At 51.4% G+C, this 21,389-nt stretch overlaps 7 protein-coding genes across 7 annotated transcripts; 4 read left to right on the top strand and 3 right to left on the bottom strand.

The window, feature by feature from the left end:
• Positions 1 to 391: 391 nt before the first annotated feature.
• Positions 392 to 1,294, top strand: NECHADRAFT_98072 (uncharacterized protein; the record flags this gene model as incomplete). Its single annotated transcript, XM_003043507.1, has 2 exons — positions 392 to 465; positions 499 to 1,294. 2 exons carry the CDS (start codon positions 392 to 394, stop codon positions 1,292 to 1,294), a joined length of 870 nt encoding a protein of 289 aa, XP_003043553.1.
• A 6,627-nt stretch (positions 1,295 to 7,921) lies between these two features.
• On the bottom strand, positions 7,922 to 10,002 carry NECHADRAFT_88312 (uncharacterized protein; the record flags this gene model as incomplete). The annotated part of the gene is made up of 3 exons (XM_003043623.1): positions 7,922 to 8,646; positions 8,773 to 9,925; positions 9,958 to 10,002. The coding sequence occupies 3 exons, from the start codon at positions 10,000 to 10,002 to the stop codon at positions 7,922 to 7,924; spliced, it is 1,923 nt and encodes a 640-aa protein (XP_003043669.1).
• Positions 10,003 to 10,663: 661 nt separating this feature from the next.
• NECHADRAFT_98073 (uncharacterized protein) lies at positions 10,664 to 11,989 on the top strand (the record flags this gene model as incomplete). The annotated part of the gene is made up of 1 exon (XM_003043508.1): positions 10,664 to 11,989. One exon carries the CDS (start codon positions 10,664 to 10,666, stop codon positions 11,987 to 11,989), a length of 1,326 nt encoding a protein of 441 aa, XP_003043554.1.
• Positions 11,990 to 12,470: 481 nt separating this feature from the next.
• Positions 12,471 to 14,456, top strand: NECHADRAFT_88314 (uncharacterized protein; the record flags this gene model as incomplete). The annotated part of the gene is made up of 3 exons (XM_003043509.1): positions 12,471 to 12,919; positions 12,998 to 13,352; positions 13,398 to 14,456. 3 exons carry the CDS (start codon positions 12,471 to 12,473, stop codon positions 14,454 to 14,456), a joined length of 1,863 nt encoding a protein of 620 aa, XP_003043555.1.
• A 174-nt stretch (positions 14,457 to 14,630) lies between these two features.
• On the bottom strand, positions 14,631 to 16,387 carry NECHADRAFT_88315 (uncharacterized protein; the record flags this gene model as incomplete). Its single annotated transcript, XM_003043624.1, has 5 exons — positions 14,631 to 15,081; positions 15,136 to 15,355; positions 15,407 to 15,705; positions 15,757 to 16,034; positions 16,094 to 16,387. The coding sequence occupies 5 exons, from the start codon at positions 16,385 to 16,387 to the stop codon at positions 14,631 to 14,633; spliced, it is 1,542 nt and encodes a 513-aa protein (XP_003043670.1).
• A 1,230-nt stretch (positions 16,388 to 17,617) lies between these two features.
• NECHADRAFT_88316 (uncharacterized protein) lies at positions 17,618 to 19,760 on the bottom strand (the record flags this gene model as incomplete). The annotated part of the gene is made up of 6 exons (XM_003043625.1): positions 17,618 to 18,060; positions 18,114 to 18,772; positions 19,217 to 19,281; positions 19,315 to 19,380; position 19,516; positions 19,735 to 19,760. 6 exons carry the CDS (start codon positions 19,758 to 19,760, stop codon positions 17,618 to 17,620), a joined length of 1,260 nt encoding a protein of 419 aa, XP_003043671.1.
• A 712-nt stretch (positions 19,761 to 20,472) lies between these two features.
• NECHADRAFT_98075 (uncharacterized protein) lies at positions 20,473 to 21,294 on the top strand (the record flags this gene model as incomplete). The annotated part of the gene is made up of 2 exons (XM_003043510.1): positions 20,473 to 21,173; positions 21,222 to 21,294. The coding sequence occupies 2 exons, from the start codon at positions 20,473 to 20,475 to the stop codon at positions 21,292 to 21,294; spliced, it is 774 nt and encodes a 257-aa protein (XP_003043556.1).
• Positions 21,295 to 21,389: the final 95 nt, after the last annotated feature.

Genomic DNA, 21,389 nt, shown 5'->3' on the forward strand with positions numbered 1-21,389 from the left:
GCGTGGCAAGGCTGGACAGATGAGGAGGCCCGAGAGTTCTCCGTTCATCAGATGAGCCGCCCCCAAGCAAGCTGGAACTGGTGGTCAGCCCTTTCTCGGAGAGCGGCCAGTAAGCATGCTCTATTCCCAGCCACCCCGGTATCACCCCACTGGGGCTGTGTCTAGAGACATCAAGATTGGCTGTCCTTGCGCCTTGAAACTTGGAGGATCGCGCCGTGCCGCATGGCGGTTGATAGGGCGGCCGGGGTATGGGGAGGTACTCTCCAAGTATGCGGTACTTGTTGAATGCAGAAGCGACTGGAACTTGGCAGGGTCTTCAAGGCTCATTTTGGTAAGGCTACGATAAAAGAGGCAGCAGCGCAATTGCTTCCTTAACGAATCTCCCGACTACATGCTACGTGCAAGAATGGCCGAATCTCAGATTGACGACGAGTATAACGACGAGCCTGCCTTGGTGCTTGAGGAGTCCCTACAAGACATTGTGGTGGGCGAAGACAGCACATTCCGAACCGAAAATGCTTCCAGCCAGGACTGGGAAAGGCGCAACGTCATTGAACGCACGCGGGGAAGCATTCACACTCGTGTTGAACTGCTCGAAGTCACGCATGGCACCCTGGACGAATATGGAGATGAAGCGACGCTGATGGTGTTCCGATTCCGTTTCGATCCACAGAAGACTTCTCGACGAGTCCTCCGAGCGCGCGTCAACATCGAATTCATGGGCAAGGATGGCGGTAATGCGCCAATTGTTGAAGCCATCGCCCCCGAGGAAAGATGGGCAGTTGTCCCAACCACGGATTCAGAGTCAACCACACGGGGAGCAGAATTGTACGCCGCTTCAGGCGTGCCTTTTTTCGAGGCTGGGGCAAGGGCCAAGCATGAGAAAACAATCAGCAGGGATGTCAGCGATGCGACAACAGTATCGGGTAGCATCAATCTGGGCAGAGGGCGCAACTCGGGCGAGTCGACTGTTGCCGTCTGGAATCTACAGGAGAACAAGCGACGCGAGACAGGCGTGCCTGATTCAGTGACGACTGCGGTTCTTTTACGTCGTTACGATAGCGAACCCTTCAATGCCCGAGTCGAGCTTGAAGCTGATGTCGACTGGGTATCTGGTTTTGCTCGCAAGTTCGCGGGGGTACCACTGGATGACCCCGTGCTCTTCAACCCAATGCTGGGAGGGTCAAAGCCGAAGAGGGGTAGGAGTTATGGGGCCAAGGATCTTGGTAGCGTGGATTTGTACAAGTTATGCGCTGTTAGATTTGCTGTGGAGGCGCCTTTTGTTGTCAAATAGCTCAGAGAGAATGAATTACTCTGGTGATGAATGGGATTCGCTTACGGATACTGGGGTTGTAATTGTAGGGACGCGAAACTTTATGAAACAGTCAGTCACAGAACCTCGACCTGAACCTGGGTCTTTGTTGGTTTGTGTAGGGATGCATCTACATTGTGCATGCGTTTGTGCCACGGTCAGCCTTGCACAGAGAGCGGGTCAATGATCGCCGTGGCCCCCAAGTCCTAGGTACTTTAGGGGAACTAAAGACGGAGGTGAACGCCCGAGTCACATTGGACTATTGGTGGGCTTGGGCCGGGCCGGCCTCCCCCCGCCCGAGCTGGTGCTGATGCTGCCTGGGTGCTATCATCTCACAGCCGACCGATGCGCATCTTGGAGCTTCATACACAAAATTGGCGTCCTTTTCTTGTCGTGCTTCGATCAGCCCGGTCCCTCGAAGGATCGTTGACCAAGTCAAAATCACCGAGATCATGGCCGCAGCCACGGAGGAGACGACATTGAAAACGGGGGAAGAGGAGGAGCAGCCTAACGGAGCAGAGGTCCCAGTCAACGAGGCCAATGAGCTGCACGATGATGCAGCTTCGGACGAGCAAAGCCCTAAGGAGACTAGGAGTGACGATAATGATGAGGATGAAAAGGAAAATGAAGACTACAAAGCCTACTCTCATCCTCTCGGCGACGACCACCGTCTGGGATTGGAAGTGGTTTCGGGAGACGACTACTACTCTGTTTCCTATGAGTAAGTGCCCGATAATGCGATTTCAACACCCACTAACGCTTGAAATTATGCAGTATTGTCGCCATTCATGGAATGCACAGCTGGAGTCGGAATGCATGGGTGAAAAATCCCAGAGGTCCACAGTTTGAGTCCTGGCTCGACACCAAGTTCAATGACCTGTCGGAACACTCTGGGAGAGTCATGCTATACGGATATGATCCAGGGGACAGGTCTGGAAAAACATTTACTTCCCAAGGAGTTTATGAGGAGGCCGAGGCGCTCTTGGATGCTCTTCTGGAGTTCCGCACACCGGAAATCAAGGTTTGTTTTGATGCCTCGGGCCATGTATCACCATGCTAATGAAGAATCACGTAGGAGAAACGACGACCAATTTGGTTCCTGTCCCATGATCTTGGAGGACTGATAGTAAAAGCGGTAAGATTCACTGGCGTATCTGGCCTACGCGGCTCCTGACATGAATCCAGGCTATGGTTCTCGCTACCCGTTACGAAAGTAAATATGCAGACATCTTGCATTGCACACGGTCTCTGGTAAAAACTCCCTATGTCAGATTGTCAACCATGTTTCCATTAACCCTCGTGCCTTCAGGTGTTCTTTGGCTATCCTCACAGGTACGAGACAAGGGGCTTTCTCGAAGAGGGTATCTCGCGACTCCTATCGCCTATGCAATATCGTCCCTACGTCGGCAACTTGTGGAGAACCACCAAGAGCCTCGCTCAAATCGTTATCGAGGTGAACGATGCCTTCATTCAGACTCGGTTACTTACTCAGGCCAATTTGGTCAACGTAATATCCACGAATCCCCCAGAGCAGGTTCGTATAGCACCAAATTACCCACGCTATATTCTAACCAATGCGCCAGGTTAGAGTCTTTGAGCAATCAATGTCAACCATGGGCGTTCCCTTTGAGCGTCGGGTCAGTATCGAGCAGCCGAATCACTGGCTCACGTCGCAACCACCTGGCGTCACCCATGCATTCTGCGGTGCCCCGAATCAGGAGTGGCTAGGTACGTATGTCACACAGATCTCTTGGTATTTGTTAATGAAGAAGCAGGTCCAGAATTGCCGGGCCATCTTTACCCGTCACTGCATAAGCTGCTCGACCAAACATCGCCCATCTACCCTTATATGAAGACTGAGGTGGTAGAAGGCTTCCCAGAGCTGGACGATCTCATGGATCCCTTTGACAACAAAATCATTCACCTGAGATGTACTCATGGAAATACTTCAACCACGGCGTGGGTATCTGAGAGGGCTCGGATTTACCTTCAGGCTAAAAGAGTTACATCACAACCATTACTCTTCTTCAATTTCGACGCCCATGATGTTCGGTTCAACAACGCTCTAGCAATGCTCCAGACCTTCAACTCTCGTCTGCTCTTCCATCGTCCACGGGAGGTCGAGGAGGCATGCAAGAACATCGCTGCGTCGCTTGAACTCGGTGGTGTGACAGGCCGGATCCGCCTCTTCAGTGACTTTGAGTACCTGAGGGGACAGTCAGGTATTTCATAAGAACTGGATCATCTGGCACATACTAACGCTTGCATAGATTTTGAACGTAGCATCCATGTGCTTGGATGCTTTGATGAGTGTGATGAGTCTGCCCTGTGGTTCCTCGAGGAACTTCGCGACTACTTGGGAAGAAACGAAAACAATTTTAGTCTACTGATCATTACGACACACGGGACAGAGAATGACAAGGCTGTGGCTCATGCGCTTTCTCAGTTTGTCGGAGATACAGTCACCTCTATCGAGTACGAGCCTCCAAGGCCTAAAACGCTCAAGATTGACCAAACCGCCGCGCTGCTCATCCAAGAAGCACCGAATTTCTCATGGAATGACCACTACCAGAAAATCAGTGACCTTCTTTCAAATTATGACCATGATGAGGACCTATACCAGCTGCTCATTGACTGGCTCAAGTCAGCTCGGGAACCCTTTGGATCGGTTCCCAGACTTCTCACTGGGCCTTTTCTACCTGAACTGGTGTTTGCCACTGCCTTGGCTGAAATGCCAGATGGTCGGAGGACATGGGCTCAGAAACTACTCTCCTGGGTGCTCACCTCACTGAGACCTCTTCAAGTGGCTGAGTTTTACTGGATCTCAGAAAACTTGTGGTCTGGAGAAGAATCGGAGCGAAAAACCCGTGAGCCAGCGGACGAATCTGGAGCATGGAATTATGTCGACGATATCCTCCAGTCTTTCGGCGGACTACTCATCGTGGTGCAAGGGGAGATTCGATTCAGACATCCCGATACTCGAGATTGGCTACTCAACAAAGATGAGATCGAAGACAACACGGCATGGTATCGGCAAGGCTCTGAGACGGAGCGGAATGAACTTGTTCTGAAGACCTGTCTTAGTTATGTGTGCAAGGAAGAGGAGAATGCCACAGCGTGGGCTCAACAGATTCCTTATGCTATCGAGTTCTGGCCCCATCACTACAGTCAGACGACCTCCAAAGGAGACGTGGTCAGAGGCCTATTTGGGGAGCCACCCTTATTCAACCGCTGGATCGAAGCGTACAACGCCTTGCCGACTCCGTTTCTGAAACCCCATACAGATTCCCGGAAGCCTCTCCCCGTGGCGGCCCATTTTGGCTTCGAGGACCTTGTCCGGTCTGCATTGGAAGAGTCCCAAGATGGCATTGAGTTACGAGCTCAAGCGTTAGTGGAGGCTGCGAGGGCGGGCCAACTCGCTGTTGTTGAACTCATCATCGAATCCTTTGAATCTGGCTTCAGTTTTGACGACGAGTATCTACACCAAGCCGTTAAGGCAGCGAGTTTCTGTGAGGACCCTGAAGTGTTTCGAAAGGTGGTTCAAATCATACCTCAGCCGCCACATGCCATCCCAGTGCGGACTGCGAAACACCAGGTTGACCAGCCCACCAACGAGCCTGAAGACCCCGAGCCTGGGGCTCAAGATACTGAAGCTCATGAGAAGTCTAACGATGTCAAAGACACGGACCCTCGGAGCGAAGAGAAGAAACAGGACTCGCCCCATGACCCTTTCCACTGGCTTGCAGTGCCACTCCTACAAGCCGCAACTATCGGATTGGACGATGCCATTACCAAGCTCCTCTCAGTCGGAGCAGACCCCAGCCCCCCAAAGGGCACACATCTGAATGAGAAAACCCCCCTTCACAGAGCAGCAGCCTACGGCAACATCAGCTCTATGAAGCTTCTCCTTGACGCTGGTGCGACCTGGGCCACGCCCCGCACTACGCCGTTGCTCACGGCTAATTCTCCTCTTGCGGCGACCACGTTGCTTGAGAATGGGGCTAGGTTGGACACCAGAATGCTCGATGAGAATCGAATGCCCGTGCAAATTCTATCTCAATGGGGAGATTTCTTGCTGCTCCAAACGATCTTGGAGTACAAGGACTACCGAGAGTACTACAAGGAGGAGCCCGAAGGCAACCCTGTGACCCTTGCAGCTAGATTCCGGAACAAGAAATGTCTCGAACTTCTCTTGAAACACGGATTCAATCCCAACATCCCAAATCCCGATGGCGAAACAGCACTGTGGTGGGCCATCAACAATGGACGTACTGACATGTGTCGCCTCTTGCTGGAGCATGGAGCTGACCCTGACCTGACACCCGAAGGGGCTGTGCCTCCTTTGGTAGAGTCAGTGTTTGTCGACAGTCTGGAGATGATGAAGTTACTTGTTGAACGTAAAGCCGATATTGAGAAGAAGGAGATGCCAGGAAAAGGCTGGCAGCGTACACCATGTCTGTCGTAACCACCCGTTCTAGAACGATTTTTACTGACTACTCCTAGTGCATGCTGCCATTGATTATGGACATTTGGATCAAGTTGAATATCTTCTCAAACAAGGAGCAGATCCAAACGTCAAGGATTCGGATGAGCTCTGGGCCCTTTTCACGGCAGCGGAAAATGGCCGCACCGACATGGTTCGAATGCTTGTCGAGGCAAAAGCTGAGTTGAACTCGCTATCTGGCTCAGAGAAGTGGACGCCTCTGCACGGAGCCAACAAATATCCTGAGACGGCCGAACTTCTGGTGCAGCTCGGCGCTGACTTGACCATCTTGACTCTCAGCCTATACACCCCGTTGGACATGGCAGTTTTCCACGGCCAGCGGGCAACCATTGATGTTATCCTGAGCAAAGCCAAGGTCAAGTTTGACCTTAATCTCGAGGGTACGCGGAAGGCAATGGTAAATGCCGTCGATGAGAACTACGTTGACGCCGTTGAGGCGATCCTGGAGGCAGGGGCCGACGTCAATACTCTTGATCCCTCGAACGACAACAACAAGAATGAGTCTATTCTTTGTATGGCCATGAGGCTTCCCAGTGACGACATGGTTCGGAAACTTCTCGAGTTCAGACCAGACTTGGATGTCAGAAGCGAAAAGGAGAACACGGCGCTTCATTGCATGACGGATAGGTCGCCGGTAACATCCTTCCGCTTGGTGGTGAATGCTGGCGGGAAATTGGACGTGGTGAACAACAAGGGGAATACTCCCTTGCAGATGGCTGCACTCAATGGAAACGAGGAGGTCTTCAGGTACATGATGACCAAGGAGGCTGCTCGCTCGATGCTTCACAACTCTCCCCCGGACCAGTCGGGCACGGTCATGCATGACGCATGCAGCGAAGGATCTCTGGAGATGGTCCGGCTGTTGATTGAGAACCAATTCGACGTTAACTTTGTGACTGACGGATATTTCGGTACACCACTGATCACAGCAACTATTGGCCCCAAGGATGATATACGTGGCCAGAAGAAGGACATCGTTGAGTTGCTTCTAGAGAATGGAGCAGATCCATCCGTTCGTGCTGGCCTCTTCGGATACCCGCTCAACTCGGCCTGTATGGGCTCTCCGGCAGAAATCGTCAGCCTTCTTCTTGACCGGAACGCCTCCATAGATGTCCAGGACCCCTTTGGACGGAAACCGGCACACATAGCTTGCTACAACTCTCTCGAGGTGCTCAACCTTTTGAAGGCCCCCGACTCTGATTTTGCCGTCAAGGATGAGATTGGCCGAGTTCCCCTCCACTATGCCGTGGTGAGTGGCCAGATGGATATTGTGGTGGAAGTACTGGCACGGTCAGAACGAGTCGGTGTTGGTATTGATGTCAAGGACAATGATGGTTGGACACCTCTTCTCTGGGCAGCTCGTGCTTCGACATCCCTCCGCCAGCTGCACCCGAACGATCCGACGACGACTGACATGGTTTCTTTCCTCCTGGAGAAAGGAGCGGATCCCACGATCGAGGGTCTAGGGTTCTCTGCACCCTCCCCTGCCTCTCAGATCGCTTACTACTCTGGAGCTGATGCGTATGTAACCCTCTATTCCACCCGACAGCCTACTGACGACTTTCTGTTTAGCATCGGTGACTTGATTACGATTAAACTCGGCAAAGAGCCTCCGACAGCAAAGAAACGAGGCAAGAAAGTGCTTAATGGGTATTGCGATTGCTGCTTGCTGGAGATTGTGGGCAGCTATGTCATGTGTGAGACCTGTGCCGACTTTTGGCTGTGCTTCAAATGTTCCAGATCCAGGTCCAAGTTTCACCCTCGTCACTCATTTCGAGATCAAGGAGAGGAATGGGATGATAATGGGAACGTGGAGCCTGAAAAGCCTGACGAGGTTCCTCAAACGCCAGTCAAAGTGGTCAATGGTGATATCCTACCGGCAGTGCCAGAAGAAGGGAGCCAGAGCGAAGAGTTTGATGACGAGATTGTGGGTTAGAACACTACGGATTATGGTGAATCTCATAGTTGGGACTACAAGTATTCCGAGCAGCCCCTCTAATGTAGATATTGAAGGTGTTTGGTCTAGGTTTTGTAGAAGACAACAAGCCTCTGAGTTCAGTTATTGATACCTGCTATCACTGAAACCCAATGGAAACGCCATCAACCTAGCTCCCCAACCCTGAACCATTGTTTGCCATGTGAAGTAATTCCCAAGATGCCGGATCTCGAAAGACGTCAGAAATGCCATAACTAAATAGATCATCGAATGCCATTTGGAGCTGAAACTGTGATGCATCAAACCCAACCCACGGTTCAATAAACTGTTCCGGAAGATATTGGGGATTGTCAGATACATGGTCGCCGTGAAACCCTTGCTCTGACGGGAGAGACACTGGGGTCGGTATCACGACCTCCTCTGTCCCAACTGACTGGTTGGTCGGCTGGTGGGTTGTAGTTAGAGGCCTCTCATCTGAAGAATTTGGTTCGGCCGTGGTAGTAGAGTCGCTTCTATCAGTAACCACAACTCGTTCTCGATTCGTGGTGCCCGGATTCATGGAGCTCATCAGTCTGTGTGCCAGCTTTGCGACACCTTGGGCAGTGGTCCAGCTCTGGCCAAGCGTATCAAGAGCTTCGCAGCAAAGGCTGAGATCTCTTGACGAAGCATCAATGCCCCGAACCCTGTCTCGCAGAGCACGGTATATAACTGTTGTGGCCATGGCCATGGCATATGGTACTAACGGAAGTGGCGGGAGGGTTTCGTGCTGGCCATGACCGAGCATCTCGAGGATACGGTCCGCCGACGAGAGCCGCCTGGTGTAATGTACGTTATCTGGGCCGCTGTGTCGACACGACAGCATTGCAGCCAGATGATACCAGATCTCGAGGAATGCTACTTCCATGTTAACAAGATGTCAAGGTCTATATAGTGGCACATTTAACTAGCCTCTGTGAGATCTGTGAAAACGATCAAACGTGGTGCCTGATGTGAGGTCTAATAGAGAAGGGAAATCCTCACAGTCATCAACAGTTGATGTGGAGCTTGCCTTGTAGACCTTGGTTGCCTTGACTGTGAGGTCTCCCAATACTAGAGAGATGTGAAGAACCTGAGACCGATAGCTTTCTCTCCTTGGAGCGATACGGTCAATGGAAATGTCGGTGTCGTCGATGATGAAAGGCCCTGCTCCCATGGTAGGCTTGTTCAACCGGTCAAAGTTCCGAAGTGACCACCATAGATAGTCAAGGTCCTCATCCGAGTTTTCCGGCATCTTCAAGTGTAAAGACATCGACCACGCCTCCCTGATGGCCTGCGTCAGATACATCGAGGAGCGGTCGACGCCGCCTCGACCGTCATTATGGAGATGCATCAACGCTAGGATCTGGATCTTGATGACCCTGTTTGGCTCAAGGTTTGCCTTTATGGCTGCATCGAGTCCGTCGAGTAGCTTTGATGCGAAGATTTGGTGGCTCAGAAGTGGTCCGTCGTCGGTCAACCGTAGAAATGGAGCGGCTTGTTTCGCTTTGCAGGTGACAAGACATATTGCTCTTAGTAAGTACCGAGAAGCTTGGCCGTTGCTGAAATCGCGGAGTACACTTGAACCATCTATGATGGGAATGAGTTCGTCTAGAAGGGAGTTGTAGACGGGCAGGAGTGCCTCAATAGTCGTCCTCGGTAGTTCAAGGAGGGCACCCACATCCTGTAGGTAACGTCGATGGTGCTCCGTTAGAGGTGGTATTTTTATCGTCTGTCTATACGTCCTCCACCACATTTGTCGACGCCGAGTTTGTTGAACAACATTCTCGGCGGTTGATACTCGGCCCCGGCTCGTCTCTTGTTGTCGACATGCTCGGTCTGGCTCGGGTAGGGAGAAGAGATGCTTCAATACTGCTTCGGGGTTGTATTCTTGCAGCTGTGAAGGATGCGGGCTTGACTCTCTGGTGTTGACATCTGGTTGTGACTCTGGGACAGGGAGCTCGACTGGCTCCGGATTGTCGGTCCTGGTGTCGCCCTCGTCGTGATAGCATCGTTTCTTTCGTGAGCGACAGTGGTGACAAGGTATTGGCGAAATACTGTCAGTCGTCCTCAGCTCTGTAACAGGCAGATAGAAACTTATCTTGGGACGTCCGTTTCCTCGTAGGTGCAGTTGAAGATTGCCAAACAAGCTCCATGGCTATCGTGATCAATCGATAAGCTCTAGAGTACGGTATCCAGACTGGAGCTCGATTCCACCTGTATTGGAGGCGGCATTGATGATAGTGGAGAGATGGCAGCTCGGGATGGAAGCGTAAAAGGGGCTAGCTTCCCCGCCCTCGACCGGGCATAGTCGGTCTGCAAAAGTAGCATCCGCGTGCGGGGCCGCTCCGAAAATGGTAGATGCCGCTCCGAAAGCCGACTACTGGGAAATCATGACAGTGAACTTGGATGAGCAGAGGGTGGCCTCGCTTCAAACAGGGTCCCAAAGCATGGAAACCTCGACTGACAAATGCCTCCATGCTCTACTCTAAGACTTTTCACCTTGTCCTGCCATAATGGGCTGTTGGACCAAGACCGAAGCCCTCCCCCTGTGAGTCAGGAGCCCGGTCCCGTTTTGGAATTCCGAGCCATCAACTTGGGGGCTAAACCCAAATTGGGTCGGCAACTCAACCGCTCAAGGAGTGCAGCCGATGAGACGTATGCATGACTGAATCGACTTGGATCTGCGTGCCAACAGCCTCTCATGTGTTGACGGATGGCAGAGGCGCTCCGGGGGGATTGGCTGGCCTCAATTACCCCACTGATTACAAGGCGGGGTACAAACGAGCTTCTCTCTGAAGTGGCATATAAAGATCCGTGACGACTTCAGCAGGGGTTTATGTTCATCAGCTCATTGTGCAGTCATTAGCACCACTCGCACATCCCAGCCTTCATCATGTCTCCTTCATCCACTATCACACGCTATGTCATTGTGGGCATGGGCGTCCGCTCGTCCATGTACTACGAGAGCATCATCCGCGACTTCAAGGATGTTGCAAAGCTCGTGGGAATCTGCGACACAAATCAGACTCGCATGAACGCTGCAAACGACCACATCGCAGAACTTGGAGGCGAGCGTGTTCCTACCTACAAGGACACGGACTTTGATAAGATGGTCCAAGAACAAAAGGCTGATGTTGTCATTGTCACCACCATCGACCTCTTCCACCACCACTACTGCATCCGAGCCATGGAGTTGGGCTGTGATGCAATCACGGAAAAGCCCATGACTATCGATGAAGAGAAGCTTCAGGCCATGATCGACGCTGAGAAAAAGACGGGCAAACAGGTTCGCGTTCTGTTCAACTATCGCTACGCACCTCATCACACCAAGGTTCGCGAATTGATCGACTCTGGGGTCATTGGTGAGATCTCGACTGTCCATATGGACTGGATCCTCGACTGCCCTCATGGAGCCGACTTTATGCGTCGTTGGCACCGACACAAGGAGACCAGTGGTGGCATTCAGATGCACAAGTCAATCCACCACTTCGACCTTGTCCACTTCTGGCTCGACACTGAGCCTGAGCTTGTCTATTGCCTCGGCTCCCTGCGTTTCTACGGCAAGGAAAATGCTGAGAAGCGCGGCGAGAAGAACCTTGGAGAGCGATACCTTAACAACCAAGATGCCAAACAAGATCCGTTTGCTTTCCAGCTTGGTGATAACGAGCGGATGAAGAAGCTGTACCTGGACGCAGAGCATGAAGATGGCTACATCCGAGACAGGAACTGTTTTGGTGAGGACATCACGATTGAAGACAATCTCTCCATGATCATCAAGTACAAGAACCGCGCTGTTCTCACCTACAACACCTACGCCTATGCGCCTTGGGAGGGATATCGCTGTGTCTTCAACGGAACCAAGGGCCGTCTTGAGATTAATGTTGTCGAGAGTGGTTACTCGCCAACAGGTATTCCAGTGTCGAAGGATCCCAGTGGCGAGGATAAGCAGTATATCCAGGGAGGCGTCGAGCAGACCAAGATTGTCGTCTATCCCATGTTTGATGAGCCCTATGTGGTCGATGTTGTTAAGCAGGAGGGTACTCATGGTGGCGGTGATCCCATCTTGTTGCGAGATGTGCTCCTTGGTGAGAAGAAGGGCGGTGTTGATCGCGCCGCCTTCATCCGTGATGGAGGCAATGCTGTCCTTGTGGGAGTTGGAGCTAATCACTCCATGAAGTCAGGCATGCCCGTCAAGGTACAGGAGCTGGTTCGCTGGTAGCTTTAGATATCATAGCAATTTGGACTTTCGCTTGGACTTCATCAGATCTCTTAAAAACAATGTGGTGTTATAGTGACCCAACTGCATAGTCGCGAACAAGGCAGCTTTTGCACCCTTTTTGTGATCTTACTATTTTTATTCAGACGGCTGAGCCCTTCCAACCTTTTCATTGATCTCTCCCAGTTGTCCCCATCTTGGCCCCTGCCCCCATATCTAATCAAGATGATCTAATAAAACAAGCGAGCTTGCCCCTCCCATCTCGTATATCCCCCCTGCATTAGCGCCAGTTGAGAGTAGACTTTGAGATATTTTCAGCACGGTCTGCGACGTCTGAAGGTGTAACTTTCGCAGCTCCGTATCTGTCGTATGGGGAGTGTAATACGTAAACCATGCCCCTCCTCTTATACCATCTTTCATATGAACTTTAGATTTGTGCATTATAAGCAATACCACCTTTTGCTGATTTTGCCTGATCTTAAGAATGTCCTTCTCCTTCGACTGTCAGATATGTGGTGTGGACATGGCTACTGCCCGGATTCGCACGCCAGATGAGCCACCGAGCGCAGCTTGGAACTACCAAGGAGCCAATTATGTAGGCTTCTTCGATGAACCTTGGGACGAGGATTTTCAAGACCAAGAATGCCAAGACTGCACCACCGCAGATAGAACTCCGGCCGATCCTCAGACACTTGAGTTCGAACCCCTCCCTCTTTGGCCAAAATGCGATGAAGACGACCCCGACTGGCTTCCGGATAGTCAACTCCATAGTGACGACGAGCCCCTGGAGTACGATGCAGGTTTAGAATCCGAAGACTCTAACAATGGGCCGCCAAGAAGCTCTGACGACGAATCTTGCCGCGACGACAACGATGGCGATGGTCAGGGTGGCAGCTATGACGAGACGTCGAAGCAATACAACGTCTCGGATCTGTTTGATCCGCCGAGGCCTGAAAGGCTGCCACACGGGACCTGGCATAGAAGGTTTGTCCATTACACAGGCAACCGCAGATTTCCAGAAAAGCGATTGCTTTTCCCTCGCCGCTCTATATCCAAGATCCCGCCAGAGCATATTGCCTCAGCGACATGTCGGAGCTTACGAGGTATCAATGGACATGTGCTAAGCCTAGCGCAAATGAAGAATTGCCGCAACGTCCGGCTTTTGATACCAAAACCGTCAAATTGGATGACAGACGTAAGCGAGCAGCTCCTCGAAGAAAGCAGTCTGTTCTATCTGTCAGGAGAGTCAAATGGCTCAAACTTGGGCGTGGACGGAAATTTTCAGCCCTGGCGGTCGTTCTATCCGCCACGCCACGGGTTGCATGAATTGAGGACCAATTGGGAGATGATCAGCGAGGGCTGCGATGTAAGTGTCCCCAAATCATGTATCGCTGGAAATTCTTTCTCACAGAGGCAGGAATATGACGTATTGCGGCCACTGGCAGTTCACTCTTACTGCCTCGACATGTACGCAAAAGCATCATACCATCGGCTGGGCCGTGTTGATTTGGATGGGCTATGGTATTGGCGTGAGATAGAGACCACCCCAGACTCTTACGGAATGGGGGATAGAGTCCCGTTACGGCGGCCGGAAGTGGAACGAGCCCGTAAACGTTGGGACTGTCCCTGGCACCATCTCCCCGGCGACGAATGGCTTGCAGCAAATCCTGTTGAGATCCCAGGCATCTACCGGGTACTGGAGACTTGCATGAACCGTGCAAACAAGGGTCAAGCTCAACTACAGAAAGCGAAGCTCCTCGCTCTCCCTACTGAGGTCATTCATCATATACTTTCGTTCCTTGACTTACCTGACCTCGACACCCTGGTAAGGGCGTGTCGGAGGCTCTACGACCTTTCGCAGCCAATTTTCAAGGCATGCGTGTTTAGGGATATGCACTGGCTGTGGGAGATTTGTGAAGGCAGCGAATATCCCACGTCGCCTGATCGGCCAGCGACATGGGATCCTCTTTGCCCACCTGGCTTACTACCCCTGAGCTTCCGTTCGGCCTTGAAAGCAAAGAAGACGAAGACAAGCTCTGGGCAGAAATTATCGAGGAGGATCCAGAGATGGAGGAGGCTGGGAATGCCGTCAAAGCGATCAACAGCCTGCGCCGGGACGAAAATTTTCGGACCATATCGTGTCAAACAGGAATCGTCGCTTCACGAGTGGCACACCTTTCGTACCTCTGTAGAAGCGTGGATCCAGCTTGCACAGGGCAGAGCTGGGCCTAGCATAGACGGAGCTGACTGGAGGCGTATGTGGTGGCTTTTCAACCCGGCAACAACTTCCTTGCCCGGTATACGCAACCGCGCGCGGATATGGAATCACTGTGAGCAGATTCTTGATTGTGTTGCCTTGGCGCACAAATTGGGTGAGATCGACAACAAGCAGCATGATTTGCACGAAAAACTGTCGGACCCTTCGCAACCGGTCATGACGACGAATATTTACGATGTTGATTGGTACTAAACTAGTTAATATCACCACCAAATTGTTTCTAGAGAAGTCAAACGTTTTGTATGTGTTGATGGAAAGAATTGGAGATTGTGCATAACTGGGAACTTAGCTATGGAATGCGTAAATGAGAAGTAGTTACGGTCTCTCAAACAGTATCAACACGTCGCCCCCAACCACCAAGTCTCCCTAGTAGTGATACCTGAAGTTCAAATTCTCCTTGTCCGTCTTGTCTTCAAATCCATGCGCGAGCGTACTGTCAACGGTAATCTCACCATCCTCTGTTCTCTTATCCCGGATCTTGTTGCTGTACGCATAGTAGGCTCTTAGCAATAGCAACGTTGCGGCTAAGACACCATAACAAGCGACGTGGACTGAAAAGGCGATGAAGTATCGAGGAGCATCGTTGGAGCGGAATACTTGAGGCCCGATACAGTTTCCTACAGCCCAGCATAGGAAGTTGGTCGCGATGACAAAGGATCTCTTGGTCTGGCCTGCGACATTTCGGGTGATTAGGGAGAGACATAAGGCAGAACAGGCCCAGAATGATATCGTGACGTAGTAGGCCAAGAGGAGACCAATTTCGTTCGCCTTGCTTGTGCGTTCAACAGTCATGAGGACCACGGTACCGGCAATTGAGCTACGGGTCTCGTCAGTATGCCATATTATCATGGTTGGGAGGGACAAAACTCACGGGATCACCGATGCAGCCATGGCGTAAATGGGCTGTCCAGTCTTTCGATCCACCCAAACGGCGCCGAACATGATGATGATCATGATAGCGCCCAAGACCATGGACAAGAGCTGTGTCTGGAGGACATCGAAGCCAAAGCTCTTGACCAGAAGTGCCGAAAAAGCATTGAGGCCAGAGTTGGGGAGGGTGGTACAGATTTGAATCATTCCAAAGGCGTACGCTATTTCAGGTCAGCCATGGTCATTCCAGATGCGATACTTGGCGAGCTTACTTTGCGGGTCTCGTAGAGCCTCGTAAACCTGTTCGACCCGAAACTTTCTGTTTTGCAGTCCGCTCTGGTTGCTGCGAACGCGCTCGACCATGAGCTTCTTGTCGTCCTCGGAGAAACACTTTGACTTCATTGGGGAGTCAGGCATCCACCAGAGAACAAAGACTCCCCAGAGTACAGTGATACATCCGTACGTTATAAACAGTGCTTGCCAAGAGTGAATAGGGGATTTGTCGGGAATGTTGGAGAAACAGTAGGCTAGTAGGCCACCGACGATCTGTTGTAAGCCGTTCATGGCATACCTCGGGAAGTTAGCCTGCGTTTTAGAACCGGAAAGCCGACTGGCCACTCACCAAAGAACCACTGTCGTGCTTTGCTCAGAACGGCGGTACCACATGCCTGAAAGAAACACGAAACATGGCTGGCAACAAGCTTCAAGGGCACCCAAGAAGAACCGGACGGCAAGCAAGCCTCCAAAGTTCTTACAGGCCGCATGAAGCGCAAGCACAGCGCCCCAGCAGATGATGTTGGCTGCAAGATATTTGGCCACTGAGATGCGTTGTATGATCCAGTTCGTCGGGTACTCGACTACCAAAACCGCGATATAGACAATGGTTGTCAACCAACTGTACTGAATAATGTTGTTAGCAACCTTCTGAGGAGGAATTGGAGCCATGCTCATATGCGTACCTGCTGCCCGACGAGCCGAGTATCATCCACGATTCCCATGATCGAGGCAAACGAGATCGTTCCTTTGTCAAGTGCTTGAAGAAAGTATGTCACCATCATGACGAGCAGAACACGCTTGTCAATCATCCTTTTCAGCCGCTTGTTGGTCTCGCTGTCGATCTCGATGGCAGCCGCAGAAGCGTATTTTGCGACTTCGGGGTCGACCCTGTTATTGTCGGCAGCATGCTTGATGTCGGTGGCATCCTCGAGATGCGTGGAACTGAATGTTTGAGGGTTGTCCTTCGTTGGCGACATTGTGAAGCAGTAGGAGACAAGGAGAATGAGTCAGCGATGGCTTGGCTGGTCAGGTCGGAGCTGGAATGCCCTCGTTTATATGCTCTGGGTCTTTCCCCGCACTCCTTATACCCCAGACCGCTAATGACATGGAGAATCCGGGGATGCGGAGCTTGACAATCCGGGGTTGTCCACCGCTGGTAGCCTTGATCCATATTATCCAAGGTGATGTCCCCCTGTATGTATGGGATTGGGAATGACTCGCCGAGAATCTCGCCGGTAAACATGTCGGCAAGTTTTGTTGAAGTTCTCCACAAAGCAGAGCCGACCCAAAATTGGCTTAGTCTGTTCCCTCGGGTGTCGGGTGGCCTGTCGTCGTAGCGTGCTGAGTGGCCCCTACGTCGTGATCGACAGGTATGTGCCGATGGCCTTCTGTATCTAGGTATGTTTTTGGGTTCAGCGAGTTGATTAAATTGTCGAGTGTTGTCTAGTTCTATGTTGAACAAGAATCACTTGGTCAGCTCGCTACTATCCAAATCACATAGAGGAAACTCCTCAACTAGTTAACATCATTCGTTTACGTGATGTTTAGACTGTTACATTACGTAGCCTCAAAGAACAGAGTCGTATCCTCTCAAGTGTCAGCAGGTTGTTGGCGCCTCCGCCCCAAAAAGAGTAACAACCCGACAGACCGTGCACGGCTAGACTTGGGGTTGGGACCAGGTCTGTACCATGATGATCCACTATCTTCCGATGCTGGGCGCCGCCAGGACAAGTATGATCTTTGCGATGGGCTTTTTTCTCATGGGACGATCTCGGTTAGGGGTTGATCTCCGATCTCGCTATTGGTCTTGTTATTTCTCTTGTATAAAGCCTGAGGGTTGGTATTACATATCGTGCCGCTCAGGGTACCTGGGTTATCACTTACACATGATTCTGCAAAGCCCAACTAACAATACCGGGGAGGCTAGAAGCGAATGACATAAAGGGGTGAAGGGTCCCAAGGATAACACGGACTGATTATGACATGGTGATTATTTGGGCGAGCAGGGTCGAGAGCCCTAGAAGTATCCTTAGGCGGTATCCAGCCATCCACGATCACTGGCATCAACCATGCTAATCAATCCAGTAGCTAGCCGTAATTAACGCTCAAAGACCTAGAAATAGCCCGCTGGTTCAAGTAGGAGCTAATTCAACAACCGAATAGCCCTCAGATAGATCAGCACCCATCCGCTTGGTTCAGCGAGTCAGTTAAGCCAAGAGGTTGGTGATCTCCCCATGCTCTATTCGACATTTTCCGTCCTTGTTTGACGTGTCTCCACTCTTGAAACAGTCCAGGCACCCGAACCACGTCTTATGCTTAGGAATGTTACGGGCAAGAGCACGCAGGTCCCTTGTTAGGCTGTCTGTGCGATCTCCGGAACACCCGCAATTGTATCGTGACGTGCAACTTCTCACGGCGAGAAGGGGAAGATTAGTTGCAGCTTTGAGCAAGTCACTGAGTTTATGATCTCTTAGGTCAAGCTCGTAAGGGACAATTCCCGCCCCCCTGAGCGTGAGGGTATATTCTGAAATGGCGTGGCTCGCACGGTAGCATCCCGAGGTGAGACTTGTCCATTGCCACGTAGTCCACGGTGCTGTAATGGCGCGGTGATATGCCTCGCAGAATTGAAGTCGCTTCAGGTCCAGGTACCCTAAGTCTATGTCAGCTAAGCCCTTGAACTTGCTCGAGAATCCAGGTTCTTACTCCCAATGTCGTTGGGCAGGAGTGGATGGTCAATCAACTGGATCGCCTGGGTATGGGGTCCTGCAATTGGTCCTTCATGATAAAGGACCAATGTCCACGCAACTTCGCAGAACTCATGCGGCAAATCTGCCACATAAGCGAAGATGAGAAGGCGGGAGATGTTTTCAATTGACGCTTCTTCCGTGTCAGGCAGGGAGGACGTCCAATTCCTTAGCCATAGGGCGCCACAGTACTTGAGAGTCTGGGTGCATTGATACTTGTCGCACACGCCAGCCAATGCGAGAAGTAAGTTGCTTCGAGGTTGTTCGGGGATTCCTTTGAACTTGAAATGTAGTATCCTGCATAGGAGAAGCATAGCTGTGAAGTCGTCATCAGGAAGCAATAGCCGATATGGTCCCTGGCCTGGTGATGCTTTTGAGTCGGACAGTTGAACTCCTTCGAGAAACCTCCCGTCGAGCATGGCTTGGAATACTGGGGATGCATTTGATAGAATTTTCGAGGATACTAGTATCTCTCTGTCCTCGAGTTGGGCAATGGTCTCCTTCTCGTCATCAGACTTGGGCTGATCTTCCTTTTCAGAGACGTTTTTGGAGGGAGCATCAGTTTGAGGGTCGTACGGTGAGACCAGAGCAAGGTCCCCATCGGAATCAACTATGTTTCTTTTCAACATCGATTCGGTATTCGATGTTGCGTCAAACGACTTGCTGGCGAGGGAGGATGGAGGAGCAAGAATGGCGTTGGTGGGGCCACGTGAGGCTTTCCACCAAATTGAGTTTCAGCCACGGCGCTTAGTCACCCCCTTGGCGCGTGCTGCAAGGGGCTTGGAGGCTGGCGCATTGTGATTAACAATTTAAGCGCCCGAGGTTCAGAGATAAGCTTAATCACAGGCGGTCTCGGAGAGAAGGCCATGACAACCACCAATCGAACAGTTGAATTATAACAGTGGATTGCGAGGTTTTGGTATGGTGCACAAAATATCTGCGACGACAAAAGAAAACGTTTGTAGTTCTCTGCCAAGCCTCGGCGCCAAGCCTGATCACGAGGTGAAGAAGTCGGGGCGAACCGTCGGCATTAGCTAAACGAGATTGTTCCATTTGTTGTACTTCTCCATCTCTTTCTCATATGCATCAAATCTCAAATTGTGTTCTACCAATGTTGGCGTCGGTCGCTGTTGAATGTTATTACAAGAATCCCAACATACCAGTTGAGATTTTACTTGGGCAAGCCTACGAAACAATCGCCGGCTCCCACAGCTATCAATTCGCCCCTATGTGCACCTTAAGCTACAGTATCATTATTTATTAATATTCTATACTGGAATTTCCCATTCAAATTATAACTGCCTGTGCCAGAATCGCCCGTTCTGTCCGATCACTTTCGGGTCGTCGGATCACCTACTTACCCTACACATCAATCGAGAACAGGGGGGTTCTCGTTTGAGTCAAATAGCTCTTGGGGGAAGTTGAGGCCATCCCGAACAAGTCCGAGTCTGCCGGATAGTATTGGACCTTAACTTTCAATCGTAGAAGCTTAACAAAAGTCCCGGAACTTCTTGCATGTGCTTCAAAGGCCCTGGCCTCCGTTCGGGGTCTTCCCGACCAGGGCATTGATCAGCACACACCCCTGTCTCCGAACCGGAGCGTACATGTTAAGCATAAGACGCCGTGCCCAATAGGGAAGCTCTTCAAACATCTCCCCACGCATCAACCGTTAGATTAGATTACAGCACTTGCACTCTCAATGGCCACACGAGTTTCCTGCTCCACGCTCCTTTAATAGCAGCTGGCAACAGCCGAGGCATCCACGATAGGTTACATCGACACCGTGAGCTAGGCTACCAAGCCGTACCTTGCACAAAAAGCCCTCGTCCTTGATTGGCAGGTGTCTTCTCGTTTATCTAGGGTTTCGTTCAATGAGCGCGGACTCCACTTCCTTCCACGGAAGGTGGATTTGCGTAGTCACGCTCTGGACCTGGACCAAGGACTTAGCAGGGCTTTCTATGGACTAACAAGGGCGCCGACAAGACGCTTCTTGAAGCTACTCTGGCGTGATGTTTACGGCCTTTCTGGCTATGACTATTTCCAACTTGGCAGGAGGGATAGTTTAGGATACGAGAGACCACGGCTGAACACAACCAAGAGGGCGAGGATCGACACAACCTGGCTATCACGGCATTGAATTGTCCGTTCTCGCGATAAGTCCTGAAAGATAGTAAATAATATAAAGACTGAGAGAATTACGGCTTGTTTGAACATCATCATCTCAGCTCATCTTCGTCTATCTTCAGTCTGACAACTACTCCACTTTCATCATGGTTTCCAAGTCTTTCCTCGCTATCCTTCTCGGCACCGCCGGTGTCATGGCCCTTCCCCCTCGTTGCGCCATCTCTGATCCTACACCGGAACAGTTGGACAACGCGCGAACTCTCAAGGCCATTGAGGAAACCGCCAGAATCGCCGCCAGGGCCTCTATCACTGTCGACACCTATTTCCACGTTGTCTCGTCTGCTTCGTCCAAGTACATTACCCAGAAGCAGCTGCAAGACCAGCTGGTCTACATGAACGATTCTTATGGCCCCCACGGCGTTACGTTCAGACTGGCAGGCACCGATTTCACCACAAACACCAACTGGGCTGCTGGCAACGGCGAGGTTGCGATGAAGAGGCAGCTCCGCAAGGGAGATTACAGCACTCTCAACCTCTACTTTGTTGATACTCCCAAGCTGGATGGCCGCACTGCTCTTGGCTACTGCCACTTCCCCGAGCCTGGCGTGACAACTGGATCCACCACCTTCATCAAGGACGGTTGCGTTATTGATGCGCAAACTGTTCCTGGCGGAACTGCTGAGCCATACAACCTGGGTGGAACTGCTGTCCACGAGATTGGACACTGGTTCAACCTTTTCCACACTTTCCAGGGCGGCTGCACTGGCAGTGGTGACTTTGTCAGCGATACCCCTGCTCAGGGTGACTATACATCGGGTTGCCCTGCCCGCTTGGATACGTGCCCAAACCAGGCCGGCGATGACCCCATCCACAACTACATGGATTATTCCGACGAGTAAGACCATTCTATACATCTTGTTTAGCAATGACTAATTTGATATAGTATCTGTTATGAGGAGTTTACTCCCGGCCAGGAGACCCGCCTTCACACTGCTTGGGAGACTTATCGCCAGTAGAGAGACAGGTTTTGTGGATCTACCCTGACCGACTTGTGTACATAGTCCTTAACAATCCTCTCGGGCGAATGGCTTAGTGATATACTGAGCATGTT

This window comes from Fusarium vanettenii (genome assembly GCF_000151355.1).
Source record: "Fusarium vanettenii 77-13-4 chromosome 13 genomic scaffold NECHAsca_28_chr13_5_0, whole genome shotgun sequence".
In the NCBI taxonomy this organism is placed as follows: domain Eukaryota; kingdom Fungi; phylum Ascomycota; class Sordariomycetes; order Hypocreales; family Nectriaceae; genus Fusarium; species Fusarium vanettenii.